At 34.1% G+C, this 15,168-nt stretch overlaps 1 protein-coding gene across 1 annotated transcript; it reads left to right on the top strand.

Annotated features, from left to right (window-relative positions):
- The first annotated feature begins 14,136 nt into the window (after positions 1 to 14,136).
- On the top strand, positions 14,137 to 15,168 carry LOC120187141 (putative disease resistance protein At4g19050). The gene is made up of 2 exons (XM_039190922.1): positions 14,137 to 14,682; positions 14,764 to 15,168. Exons 1-2 carry the CDS (start codon positions 14,137 to 14,139, stop codon positions 15,166 to 15,168), a joined length of 951 nt encoding a protein of 316 aa, XP_039046853.1.

The following is a 15,168-nucleotide window of genomic DNA, read 5'->3' as shown; positions in this document are numbered from 1 at the left end:
ATGTGGGATTCCTCGGGGAATGTGGGATTCCTTTGGAAATGGAATTTACATTCCCCTGTTTGGTTGGTCGGAAATGTCATTCCCGATAATGTTTTATTATCAATAGGTAGATTTTTTTGGATATATTACCGAGAATGTCATTATCTCCCTTTCCTTAGGTATTGTAACATTATCGACGTTTTAGACTAAAATGCCTTTAATTTTTTTCTAAAAATATCATTCTTCTGTCATTTAATAATAAAAAATCTACGAATGTTAAATTATAAAATTATCCTTAAATTATTTTAGATTTACAAAAAAGTCTATAATTAAAATTTTATATGAAGTTCAGGGGTTAAAATAAAATTTTACCCTTTCATTAAACTTTTTTTATATTTTTAATTTTGTAAAAAAATTATATAAATTTTATGAATTTAAATTTTTTAAAGAAAATATATAAATATTTTCCAACTTGTAATATTATACAAATATATAATATGGACAATTTGGTTAAATATACATTCCAATAATCTTTTATTCCTTTAACCAAACACGGTAATATTACATTTTTGCTAAACCAACCAAACACAAAATACAACATTCTCAGTAATCCTATTCCTTGGTAATCTTTTATTCCCACTGGTAATCTTACATTCCGTGAACCAAACGTACCCTTATTAATAAAGACACGAGGGTTAATTTTGGAGAGAAACTTTATTTCAATATTTTTAAATTTAAATATATCAATAATTATAAAATTATTATAAAATAATAACTATAATTATTCAAGCTTTTATTTAAATATAAAATAGTTATTAAAAACCTTGTTCATTAGTTAATGTTCTCAAGTTGCTCAATTGCATCATTCTATACATTTCCTTAACTTAAAACCTTAAATTATAAACATTAAATTAGGGTATAGGGTTTAGATGTTATGAGGTTATGGTTTAGGGTTCAATGTTTATAATTTAGTTAGGAGAATGTATAAAATGATGCAATTGAGTAACTTCGAATGTTAAATTGATACAAAAATACGATAGGGCGAAAGTGATAAATTGAGTCTATTACATGGGTAAAAGTTACCCTTTTAACAAAGGAAAACCGTTAATTTTACGTCAAATGTTTTTACATAAATTATAATTAGAAAATATTATAAAAATAGTGTAAAAGTCTATTAAAAATTATATTTTTATAAAAGATTCTTTGGATGTATTTTTCTATTGAAATTGTTCTTTCTACTGTAATATTGGTATTCAATAACTCGCATCTGATGAAGTATTATTTTCCTTTCTTTTCTGTTAATTTTATAAAATCGTATTATTCATAGCTCTTTTCACTTTTCATACAAGGTATGACTCAAACATTTTATTTTATTTATTAGAAAATAAGTTGACTCTGAATCGATCTGCTGAATGTGTTTTAGCAGCAGCCATAAACTTTATATTTTATTTTAGCAGCAGCCACAAACTTTTAATAATTACAGTGTTTAACATATTATCACTAAACTTAATGTGTCAAAGTTGATGGTCATAAAATATATTTTCAGTGTTAAAAAAAATTATCACAATTTTAATTGATAATAATTTCGAACATTTGGTCACTAAAAATTATTTAGTGTAGTAATATTGATGGTCATAAAATTAATTTTCAATCTCAAACAATATCATAATTTCTATTGATAATGGTGTCAAACTTTTGGTCACTAGAAATTTACTAGTGTGACAATATTGATTGTCACGAAAAACTATTTTTAGTGTCACACAAATTCATCAGAATTTGTATTGATAATAGTGTCAACTAGATGGTCAAAAACGAACAATTGTGATAATTTTTAGAATAATTGTTATTGATATAATAGTGATTAATTATTAGTGACGATTTTAAAATTATCGTTGTATATTTTAGTGTCTAAATTTAAGGCGTTTAATGATTATTTAAACTGTCACTAAAGGTATATTTCCTTTCCTTGTAGTGATGATATATGTATGGGTCATTGATAACCCCAACAAAATTGGTACGAAGAAGAACAAATCCCTCTCACAGGGAAGTCTTACGTGCGGCAGCCTAATATACAGTTAAAGAAAGACATTACCGGTTTTGTTATTATTTTTTTAACAAAACCAATAAAAAATTACTGGAAACATTATTATTTCTACCGAAAATGTTATTATTGAGCGCTTTACCGGGTGTGGTAATATATTCGGTAGAAAAAAAATAATATTTTAAGTAACTTTTTACCGGATATATTACCAAGCTCGATAAAGAGCTCAATAATGTTTTGGGTAGACATAATAATGTTTCCAGTAATTTTTTAATGGTATTGTTAAAAAAAAACAAAACTGATAGCGCATTTTCTTAACTGTATATTAATACTGTCGTACGGTAAAACTTCCCCCCTCACATCTCACGTATTGAATGTCTCTTACCCTTCAAATTTTAAATTCCCAGATAAGACTTTATGATAGAACCATGAATCCCACCAAATATTTGTCCTTGTAGGATTACATGAATATTGTGAGAGCTTGATGAGTTAAAGCGTAAAATATTTTCTATCGCTCTTTGGAGGGGAGCTAAACATTGATATAATTCTCTGCCTATCACGTTAATATGATTATATGATTTTTTTAATAAAAAAACTATATGAAATTTTAAATAATTCTCCGATATGTTCGTCAATAAACATCAGTCGTGTCTTTTCAAATCGATTAAAATATTTAATTTTACTTGTTAACATGTCATATAGGGTAAAAGGATATATCACACTAGTCATGCTTTTAAAAATACTTGTGACATGATACGCCCTTTTTCTTCTACGGCACATATACTCTATAAAAGAATATCATTTTGATAATTAAATGTAGAAGGTGTGAATTACCTAAATAATTTTAAGAAGGGAATTATTTGAATAAAAGACCCGCAACCAACCTTACCTAGTTGTTTAATTCTTCAGCAGAAGTCGACCGCTGATTTTATATAAAGTAATTGGCAAGCTGAGACATGTTCGTAACGCAAAACAATTAATTGTATTCACTTCACCCAACAATCAACATACTATTCCCATCTAATCCAAGCTGATGGTAGCTGTGATTTCAATTTTGTATATTAAAAAAAAAACTTTATAGTAAGTCCAACATGCATGGGTTGGACCGTTGGTGGTAACCCTTGTTTGGAAAGTTGCTACTGTTCATTTTTTTAACGAATTACGAGAATTCATATGTAGGTGTGTGTTGTGTTCAATTTTATATAAACCGTTCCCAAATTTTTAGGGCGATTGTATTTAGTCATTTAACTTTTGAAACTTATAATATAATTATTGAATTTTTAGTCCGTTTTCAAAATAGTCTCTACCGTTACCTTCCATCAATTTTTGCTGACCTGGTACATTAACTCCATTAAAACACACCCCCGTCTTCTTTTCCTTCTTTCTTTCTTTCTTTCTTTCTTTATTCTTCTTCTTCTTCTTGCACAGTGGCTCAGAGATTGTTTGCAGAACTAACAGGGATTCAAATTGGTCTAATCGAGGAAAAACAGGGATGGACCATGGCCATAGATTAACCCCCTATTTAATATGTTTGGTTCTCTTAACTTCCGATCAATAAAATGTTGTGTACTTTCAGACACAAGGTGAAAACCAGTTCCCTGTGTTAAAGATCAGATCAGGAAGCTTGGAGCCTTTTCCCAGGTGCCTTCCGGAATATTAATATCAACTCCATAACCCTATTTATATCCAAGAGCTTCCAACTTACCACCATTACTATTAGCTGACCACCTGCATTAGACAAGGAAGAGGGAACTGCATTAAAAGCAACCAAAATAAAGTAGTTCAAGCTCCGGTAACACAAAACAAAATACCTTACTAACTATGGTAAGAAATGCTTGAAACAACTTACCTACCATAGCGTGCCAAAAGATTAGTTCGATGATATGCATTGGTAAGATTAAAGTCGAGAAAAGCAAAGCCACGATCAGCTCCTGCAGGACGCCATTTCTTCACATCACCGGAGACACGTCTCAGAGTGCAAAACAAAGAAACAAACATGTTTCTGTTTAGGGAATCACCAAAAAACCCTACACTGTTGAATATTGATTAAGAGAAAGTGATAAAGCACAACATGATCTCAACGTCCAGTACAACACATCTAAAGTTTATTTCTTTTATATATCAGAACCCTAGTTGCTTCAATTATCTCCTAAAACATACTAACAAGCAACTCAATTATGATGTTGCTTTCACTAATTGAGAGAGAGAAGAAAAGTACCAATATTAGTATCTCTGTAAGTGTGAAGAAACTGGAGCGGATCGAACGGAGGAAGATGACAGTTGCGAGGTTTCCATAGCCACTGTGCAAGCAGAAGAAGAAGAAGAAGAAGAAGAAAGAAAGAAGGAAGAAGAAGAACACCGGGCGAGGGGGTGTTGTTTTAACGGAGTTAACGTGTCACGTCACGGTAGAGACCATTTTGAAAATAACTAAAAGTTTAATGACTATATTAAAAGTTTTAAAAGTTGAGTGACCAAAATGCAAGTCGTCTAAAAGTTTGGAGACTATTTATATACTTTACCCTTTTCTTTAATCACTTGTTTTTTTTTGGTATATCAAGATAAAACCCTATTCATCGTTTCGATATATATACTATATCCAATAAGCTTAATTATAAAATAAGTGTATGAATTATATAGTTTTTCACGTATAGGTTTTAAATTATTTTTTGAATCATTCATGTATCTAAAGTTAAAAATATTATCATTTTAAGTGTACAAGATGTAATAGTCATAAAATTCTACCGTTAAATGACATATGACGTCCTCTGATAATTTTAAACAATTGGGGAATTGTTTGAGGAAGAAAATTATATATTTTTTAAATTATATTATATTATATTTTTTTTAAAAATAAATTTTTAAAATTATTAGAATGTGACCCGAACACGTGTCACTTAACGAGATTCTTTAACGGTCATTACATCCCAGACACCTAAAATAATAACGTTTGAAACATTATACACTTTGATCATTAAAAAAATAGCTTGACTACCAATTCGTAAAAAAATGATATAATTTGAACACTTATTTTATAATTAAATCTATCCAATATTCATGGGTTGGATCGTTGATGGTCTCCGTCTATTTGTATCCAGTCCTTTATCCTCAAGCTTATTTAGTTCACGAGCCAACACACTAACATCACCCTTCATCGTCTTCAGTTTAGCATTCGTTGTTATTGTCACGGATCGCGAATTTGTGGGTAAGGTCGACCCATAACAGACTACCCGTGGGGTCAATACCAACACAGAACAGGCTATCCCCGATGTGGTGCCAAGACCAACACCCACTAGAGTACGACAAACGTAGCCCAGGCGGCCCACAAGGACCACGCCGAGACCAAGGCGCACACACGGCTGAAAGGGTCAAGACATGCCCGCCCCAAACTACCCACAAGCACGACCATCAAACAGAAAGAGTCGTCTAGAGTCGAGGCCAACACACGACAAGGTCAGCCAAGGGCTCCAGCCAACAAGCAACGGGACGAACTTAGGGCCGGGGCCAACGCACGCCGGGTGTGCGCTTAGAATCGAGATAAACACACAAAGTGGGCCGCTTGGGGGCGAGGGCAGCACACATCAGGGGCACATAGGGCCAAGGCCTGTGCATACCGAGGGTGCACCGAGGGCCGAGTCCATCACCGACTTTGGGCCTGTCCACCTAGCAAGGCCGGCCATTACTTGGAAAATAAAGCCAAGTAGCATAGACCTTGTTTGAATAGGACTTAAATATTAGAGTTTCAACTAAAGTAAAGAGTTTTACTTGTTGTTAGAGTAAGAGTAGTCATGAGGGGACTTCATTATAAAAGGAGGTCTCCCCACTTCCATTGGATATAGAGAATTTGGTGTGCATAAAATCAGGCATTCAGGCCAAAAAACTTTCCCACACACGCTTATTTACGTTTTTCAATGATTTTTTCATCGTTCTTATTGTTATAGCAACAGTAACCGAAGAGTTTAGGGTGACTTATATATCGAGCAACCTAGCAAAACATCTAAAGGCCGCACGAACTTATGTAGGGGTTGGAGGCTCTACCCCTAATGGTTTTTACTATTAAAAATATAGAATCAAATACCTTATTTAGATCTTTAAATTTTGGTTTATTTTAATTTTATTCTCCATTTTCTATTATTAATTATACTTTACTTCTTTCAACTTGAATTTTAGCTTTGTCCGTGTAAGAAGCAATGTGCCACAACAGAAAGCAGTGATTGTATCGAGACCACCAAGATTCAACAAAAGAAATGGATCCCAGAAAGCCAGGAGAGCATCATCGCCTTCGTTACTGGAGCCAAATTTTGAAGACTAATCATCTTTAGCTTCGTTATTGGAGATGAGATAGTGAAGTTAGCAGCTGCATCGACGGGCAAGTAAGCGGACTACACGAGCAACATTAATAATAGCCTTTTATATAGAATACATAAATAGAGATAATCAAATATATGATTATATAAAAATAATCAATATTAATAAATATGTCAGTTCTTTCATTAATTATTAATAATAAGTAATTAAATTCATATTATTTAAATAAATAAATAATTTAAGTGATAAATCTAAAGGATTAATGATTAAAATAAAATGTATTTATAAGTAATTTAGATATCCGTTTTTTTCGGGTCTACAAAAATATTTTATTATATTATATTATATTATATTTTATTTATTTATTATTATTATTATTATTACTTTTATTTTATTACTTTTGTAGGCCCCACACTCAACAATTCTAATTTAATGAGATTCAAAAAATAAATCAACATATTTGAGTTCTATTGAAACACTAAAACCAACATATTTAAGTCCTATTGAAACACTAAAACCGAATCATTTTGAGTCCAAGTAAGACTCTAAATCTGAGCTAAAAATAAATTTCTTTAGATTATAAATAAACTCAAGCATCAAGAGGAAAGGACACAGAGAGAAAAATGTGTAACCAAAATCAGAGGAAGGAGCAACGATTTAAAAAAATCGAGGGAAGAAAAAGACAAAAAATAAGCGTGAATGATCCAAAGCCAGTATCTAAAAGCACGAGGAGTGGTGGAGTATTTTCATTGCAAATCCAGTTTCTCTACACGGAAAACATGGGAGATGTAACAACTTTTGAATTATTCTTTTTATTTCATTATTTATTTATTTATTTTATATATATTTTTCATTTTCTCCTAATTTTAATATTTTTTATTTCTTTTTACATTGTTATATATATATTTATTTATTTTTAAATTTTTTTATTAATATTATTATATTAATATTTTTTATTATTCTTTTCTCATGTTTATTTTTATTTTTACAATCTAATACTTTTGACTTTTTAGGGATACTTTCAATCGATCAAAGGTAATTAATTCGAATTGAATTTTTTAATTTCAATTTAAATTTTGATTTTCACGATTAAGACAACCGACGAATTAATTGGTACCGAAAGGGCGGTTCAAGGGTGTTAATCATTCCTTGACCGTAACTGACTCCCGAGCCCGACACATTTCTGGTAAACGCAGATCAGGTAAGATGGTGTCTGGTCCACCTAAATGTTTTTTAAAGTGATCAGTGGCGACTCTAGCCTAATCAATTACAGTCGAAGCCCAATTCCGGGTCCAACCGAAAGATGGCCACGACAGCTTGGCGACTCTGCTGGGGACAAGTAAGTGAGTCAGGCCAGAATTAATTTTTCGGTTGTCATTTATGCGAAAATAGTTAATTTTAATTTTAATTTATTTATTTGATTCCAGTTATTTATCTTTGATTTTTTTTAAAAAAATAAATAGTTGTACTGACGCTTTTTAATGGTTTTAGATTTTCAAAATTTTCATTTCATGCTCTATACCCGAGCTCCAAACCCTATTTAAGTGGGGTGAAATCGACGCCTTCGTGTGAATTTATTCACCGCACATGCTTAGCAAGTAGCCTTTGGGATTCATATACTTTATGTCTTCGTGTGAATTTATTCACCACATAGACATAAGAGAATGTGTCCTCTCGAGTTTAACTTAGTCCACATAAGCTTGTCATAGGCTTAGGACTAAGGGTCTGGAAAGCCCAAGGAGGCACCAGCAGGGACAACTCGGGTATATTTTTAGAACCTAAACCGGGTGAGTACAGGGAATTAGAGCCCACCCTAAAACCTCATTTCAAACCCTATATTGTTTTGTTTCCTGCTTTACTTTCTGTTCAAAGTATGCGAACTAGAAAAATATGCAGTTAGGATTTGTTTGAAATTAGCATGCGAGATAGAGATCATGTCCGGGTAGAAAATAATAAGCATGTGGGGTAGGACTTTTTCATAATTGTTTTCATTATTATCACCTCACTAACTCCTTTCATTTTTGTTTTGTTTTATTTTATTTTCATCACTTGCATCATTTAAAAGAGGTGTTGATCCACCAAAAACGTGTTTGTTAAACATGAATAATCTGCATTAATAGACAAAGGGGTTGTAATAAAAGAGATGAAAATACAGAGGACAGTCTACAAGACGACTATGTGTCACATTCAATCCAGAAGACGTGGTGCCCACAATTGAAGAGTATATCACTTTGTTGCATTATAAAGGACTCAGAATGAACCGGGTCTACATCAAGCAAAATGAAAGTCTATCTTTGAAGAACTGACTGGCAGAGGTTGCAGGGGCAAGATGAAGGTTACTGATCTTGGGAGTCCCTTCAAAGACAACAATGGAAAAACGATGGCTAAAATTGGAGACCATTGCTGATGAATTCAAGAAACAGACAAATAAACTTCACATAGTTTATATCAATTGAGGGCTCCAATGACGTATTCGTTGGTAACAGGTTCAACAAAAGATAAATGCCAGAGATGCAGTCATTCGAGACTTCTTGGGCCAGTAGAAAAAGCAACTCAACATTTGCACTGTTCATCCAGAGAAGCCAGAGCAGTTCAACAAGTTATTCAACCGGTGACAGACGAATGCAGAAGACTAGTCAACATGTCAGAAGCTGTCAGGATATTTTTGTCTCTTAAAAGATAAAACATTGCATGCATCATGCATTCCTGCATATTTCACATTTTTTTTTACATTCACATGTCTCATAAAAAATGAGAACATTTCGATCATATGACATATAAGGAGCTTTACCAATAGTTGTTTGACGCACATATGGTGTCACCATATCCAGAGAAATCCATGAAGTCCCCGTACCCCAGGTAGTATAATGAGAACGCTCATTGCACATATCATAGCGGTGTCCCAAGGCACACTATCGAGAACTACTCCACATTCAAGAGAATCGTACAGAAAATATATAACAAGAATTGGATCAACTTCAACAACTCGGGGGCATCCAAGTGAGGAATACCATTTCATCATTTAAGGCATTCTGCTTGAGTTTTTTTCCATTTTTTCTTAAGTTTTTGTAAGAACGTTTGAATAAATTTATGTTACTTTAATGATGACGAGAAATGAATCAAATTTGCAAACTTGCAATTCTTTGAATATCAACTGAATTAAGAAACTCTGTAAATGGTTCAAAGTTACAGATCTCTGACAAAGTAACATGATTTAAAACAAGGACTTTTTACCTTACCCAGAATATACACTCAAACACCGTACCATTCTCTTGCAATTAACCAATGTAACATTTTCCTTTCATAAGTTGCGGACAACATGGGGCATCATTTGTATATGACAATTACTATACTTTTTGTTTAAGACGTTCAATGATGATCATTATCTTTACAGATGTAATAGTCGAGTAAGTGAATCTAGCTTAGGTCAGTTTCTTGAAAATTGAACTCTAAAGATGAAATTTTTGACTTTCAACAACACCTAGACTATAACAGGTTCTTCTTGACAATCTTAAGAAATTAAATCCGTAAAACTGAGCTATTTCGCTAAGGCAATTAGTTATAGAGAAAACTTGAAAGCCTTGGCCTTATGAGTAGATTATGTTCAAACCATGACATTGCTCGAACACTTGGCAATTCGATGTTTGCTCCACTGCTATTGTCTGGCCGAAGACTTTGTGATGAGATGAACCCTTCAGTTAACTTGATAAAACTGATTATAATGTTAAGTTGTCCATCTAAAGCAATTGGTTAAATGCCCCGGCTTTATGGATTCAGCTAGCTAGATAACGACAAATTAAATCAAATTTTTCTAAGCAAGAAGTTTCGGTAAAATGGACTAAGGGAGTTAAGGAACACCTGTTATAGTCAATTTCATACGAGCACTCAAGAATTTCATTTTTAGACGATATTTATGCATTACCTTTGTTAGAGGAGCTTACAAAACTTGAACAAATGGAAGATTTCAGAGGACTGAAATAAAAGGTCTAGTAATTTATCATGCTAGTTGCGTCATTTTTTCTGCACCCAATTAAAATGCCAAAAAAAACATGTTTTGATATTTCAAAAAATGACATTTTGGATGACCGAAACCTTAGAAAGGAGGCCAACCTAAAGCCAACTCATCCATTTGAACATTTGCCAAAGAGCTGTAACTCTGAAAACATTAAAAGAGCTATTGGTTCCTTTGATATACTTTGAACTCATGTTTATAATTTGATTCAATTGCGAACAATATTTTACAGCATTTTTATTATTTTCCCTCCTAAAACAAGAAAAAATGAGAAAAACATTTTCAAACAGAACAGTCTCATATATGAAAGGTTTGTAAAGCCAAAGCTTGAAAAAAGAATGGGGCATGATCGATTCCATGGACTAGATTGGCAGACAAAACACGGGACTCCAATCCAAGAGATAAAACATAACTCATTCATGTTGCATGCATCTTAGACATACTTAAGAGCATCACATTTATCATTTTTAGCACACATAATTTTTTACAGCTTTTAGAGTCAAATTTCAACTTCAAGATAAAAGATACTTGATTCAAAAGCGCATTCGGAAATTGATGGTGGTTACTCAACTTCATAGCGAAGGGGTGGCTGTCAACAAACAACTTTTCAGTTTCATTCAGAGTCAATTTCAACTTCACAGTGAAGGATATTGGACTCGAGACAACACAAGCTCAACTTCACAGCGAAGGGGCGGCTGGCTGTCAACAAACAATTTCCTAGTTTCAGAGCCAATTTCAACTTCACAACGAAGAATATTGGACTCAAGACAACACAAGCTCAACTTCACAGCGAAGGGGTGATTGACTGTCAACAAACAACTTTTCAGTTTCATTTAGAGTCAATTTCAACTTCACAGTGAAAGATATTAGACTCGAGACAACACAAGCTCAACTTTACAGCGAAGGGGCTGTCAACAAACAATTTCCCAGTTCCAGAGTCAATTTTAACTTCACGGCGGAGGATATTGGACTGGGAACAATACAACTTACTTGGATTTCAACTTCACGACGAAGGATATCCAATTATCATATACAAATTCACAACGAAGGGTATTGTACCCTAACAGATTAACCCGACTTTACGACGAATGAGTTATCTGTAACACAACAACACCAAAGTTTCCGGGTCAAGTTTCACATTCACGACGAAGTATCTTGAGCCAAAAGGTGATCCAAAAGCCACTTTTTGATACTCTGATTTCTATTTCAACTTCACGATGAAGGATTTCGTGCTCAGAATTTTCTAGTTTTTTACTCAACCTCACGACGAGGGAGTCATTTCGTGATTTAAATTGACAAATCAGTTTCAATGTCGGATTTCAACTCCACACAGGAGGACATTCGATATGAACAAAATTTGTGTCTTTTAATATTTGCTTTATTTTCGTTACACGATAATGAGCAAAGAGGGGTAGCTAAAGACATCAAATTTCGTCCTTGGATATTATTTTATATAATATATTTGTTTATTGCAAACCATATATATATATATATATATATATATATATATATATATATATTTATGTTACATTTTACAGGTGGCCCAAGAACCATTACAAAGCAAGTGGCCCAGTACACCAGACCCAAACCCACGTGCAAACTAGTTTCCAAGCTAAACTCGTGCAAACTTAGGGTTTTCAGAAACCCTAGCGCTGCATGCCCCATGCTGTTCGGTCGTTTGAAGTTTCCTCACGCCGTACGCTGCTCCACCATTTTCTCCGGTCGTTTCTCACAAAATCAACAACAAGACAAACGTGTGTTAGTGGGACTTCAATCAACATCAACAACCAACAAATTTCAGCCCCTTTAGGATTCAAAACCCGAATAAATCGGGGTTAAAATAGTCTCTTTTAGACTATAAATAAGATGCTTGTAACTAGAACAAGGACACACATGATTTTCACATAGAGCATATTACACAAAAAATACAAGAAAAACAGGAATATTCGAAAGGAAAACGAGTCTTGTAATCGTTTGACAGCAAAAGAAATAAAAGGTTATTTCAAGCAATCAGAGGTAAGTTTTGAATCGTTATTTCACCTTTTGATTTAAAGTTACAAATTTTCTTAATCAAAGACAACTGGAAATTACATAGTATCGAAAGGGCAGTTCAAGGGTGCTAACCCTTCCTTGACTGTAATCGACTCTCGAATCCAACACATCTTTAGTAAGACGCAGATAAGGTAAGAAATAGGGTATCCGATCAACCCGTTTTATTCTTAAAATAAATGATCGGTGACGACTCCTAATCTATTTTCTTAAGTCGAAGTCTAATATTGGGCCCACCTGAAAGGCGTTTTCGACAAATAAATAGATTTATTTTACTCATATTTTTATTACGTTGTGAAAGCCAGATATCCTAGTAAAATCCTGTTGCAGTTCTCTACATCGATAGGTGCATCGGATCCATTGTCTGCCGAACTTTTAGCAATAAAGGAAGCTTGCTTGCTGTTCTTTGACTCTGTCTGGGCTGGAAAGAAGAATTTAATTGTTGAATCTGATTGCAGTACTGCTGTGTTGTGGATTAAAAATCTGCATCTGGTTTCGTTGGCTTTCAAGTATCTAACCAAAGCCTGTATTGAAGCTTTATCTAGCTGTGGGGGTGTAATAAATCTAATTAACAGAGAAGGAAATAAACTTGCTGACACATTGGCTAAAAAAGGAGCAAACAGGTTTCTTGAGCTACTAGTGAGTGATTAAAGGTAGCTGTTGAAGGGGTCGTGCTTCCTTGTGTTGATTGGAAACAAATCAAATCTGTAAATGGGCAATTCGATGCCGGAGATGGTCTGCTATTCTTGCTGGGGTTCTTCCTGCAATTGGAAGAAGGTGTCGCCTCCTGGAACAAGCGTGAGCTGGATACATGGATTGGTTTGCTAAACTGCTCTTGGTTTTGCTTTTGGTTACTATTGCTTTTTACATTCTAGGCTAACTTGGTTTGGTTAGAACGGGGGCTGCTATGTGCGTTTTTGTGTTGCTGGTAGCTGATGGAACTTTATTGTTTATGTTTGGTTGGTTCTTTACGCACAGAGCTGTATTGACATGTTTAATTAGCACTCTTTTTCTTCCATACATGATTAGAGAAATTTTAGATTCGAGTAATTGCGTTTGTTGGGTTTTAATGCGTTGTCAATAGATTAAAATTTTTTTGAACGAATACTACCTTATAATCACTCCCGACTATTAAAAAAAATATTCAAGTGAACATATAAGTACAAAGCGCAAAGAAAACACATAGAAGTCTATACTTTATGGCATGGCATGACAATTATACCAAACAAGTTTTCACTAATTTATGACGCGGGTCTTTAATAAAGATATAAAACATCATATAAGCACGTATTTCACTTATTACATTTACCATGATGGCATTTTTAGCAAACATTTCATATAGACATGATAACATGCACTTCATATATCAAACATTATTATTTAGTTACTTTATCATACTAATAATATATCAACGCAACATATGGGACACTTTGACATACACTTCATACAACAAATTTTTTATAGGCACTCTAGCATAGAAATTAATATCTACACATAATTACTTTATCATATAGAACATATAATGGGCATGCTATATAACTGCTTTAGCAAGTAAATTATCTAACAAACGTATCATTTACGCATTTTTAGCATGCAATTCATACAACAAGCATACTATTTATCTCTTCTTATTTCATTGACGGAGGAAAGTGCACAGCAGATATTTGACTGGTTCAAAGACGGTGAAAATGGCGAAAATGGCGAGTAAAAAATTATTCTCATTGGCGAGACTGGAACCGGAAAAACGTGGATGGCGAAAGAAATATGTAAGGTTGCTTTGAAGAAGTACGATGAGCTCATTTGGATATCTCTGGACAAAAAGCATGATACGAGGTCTTTTGTAGACACTGTTGCCTGTCAGTTTTGTCTCCCTACTAGTGCAGATGAAAGGGAAGAAGATGCTAGTGAAACTGATAAAAAGGAGAAGAATCCGGTGAGTGTGAAGACTCTACTGAAGGCCCTGCAGGAGAAAATGGCAGAAAAGCTTGAAAAGGCCAAAAAGACTAACAAGTTTGTTCTATTGGTTTTGGATGGTCAGGTAGATATGCTGCATGAAGACCAGAATGATAACATGGGGATTGAGCGTAGAATCAAGGAAAAGATTTTAGGCTTGAAATCAAGCACGGAGAAGGTCGATGAATTGAGGGTTCTTATCACAAGGAGGAAAATTGAAGATGCTGATATGGCTAAGGAAGCAACGAAGCTAAAACTCGAACGCCTTTCTGGTAAACCGGCATCCACATTGTTTATAAAACATGCTCATGGCCGAATTTTTTTTATGGACGAGTATGGAGAGGTATCTAAGGCATTGCGTGAAAACAGATAGAAGCCTGCAGAAATCTTTCCGTTAGCGGGGACATTAAGTTACTTTGAAAAGGATAACCGTCAGGAGTTAAAACCTGCTATGGAGGCCGCAGTTGGTGGTCTGAAACAACTTTTGCGTTTTGCATATGATAGGAAGCCCAGCAATTCGATGATTGACTGCTTCTGGCATAGTTGGAACTTCTTGAGAGAACATGGTGGTGTTAACTACAATGAGTTGATCATTAGCTGGATAATGGAAGGCTGTCTCAAGCACATCAATGAGATTGATAAGGCTTATGTGGAGGGACACGCTGTGTTGATGAAGCTTATGGAATATAACATGCTGAAAATGCAGGAGGACAATATTTTTGTTCTGGAGGGTGCAACTGTTAAGATGGATGAGTACTGTCGCCGTGGATACTGGGGGGCAGGGGATCCTGGTTTGGCTAGCATGCTCAAGGGTTGTTCATCTTCTTGA

Source organism: Hibiscus syriacus, unplaced genomic scaffold, assembly GCF_006381635.1.
Source record: "Hibiscus syriacus cultivar Baekdansim isolate YM2019G1 unplaced genomic scaffold, ASM638163v2 tig00113722_pilon, whole genome shotgun sequence".
In the NCBI taxonomy this organism is placed as follows: domain Eukaryota; kingdom Viridiplantae; phylum Streptophyta; class Magnoliopsida; order Malvales; family Malvaceae; genus Hibiscus; species Hibiscus syriacus.
This window is presented reverse-complemented; position numbering and strand designations above follow the sequence as displayed.

What these genes read in the sequence shown, in the direction of transcription:
- LOC120187141 (XM_039190922.1), top strand. Translation starts at nt 14,137, where the DNA reads ATGGCGAAAGAAATATGTAAGGTTGCTTTGAAGAAGTACGATGAGCTC. An exon ending in TTATGGACGAGTATGGAGAG is followed by an intron (nt 14,683 to 14,763) that starts GTATCTAAGGCA and finishes TACTTTGAAAAG; the next exon opens with GATAACCGTCAGGAGTTAAA.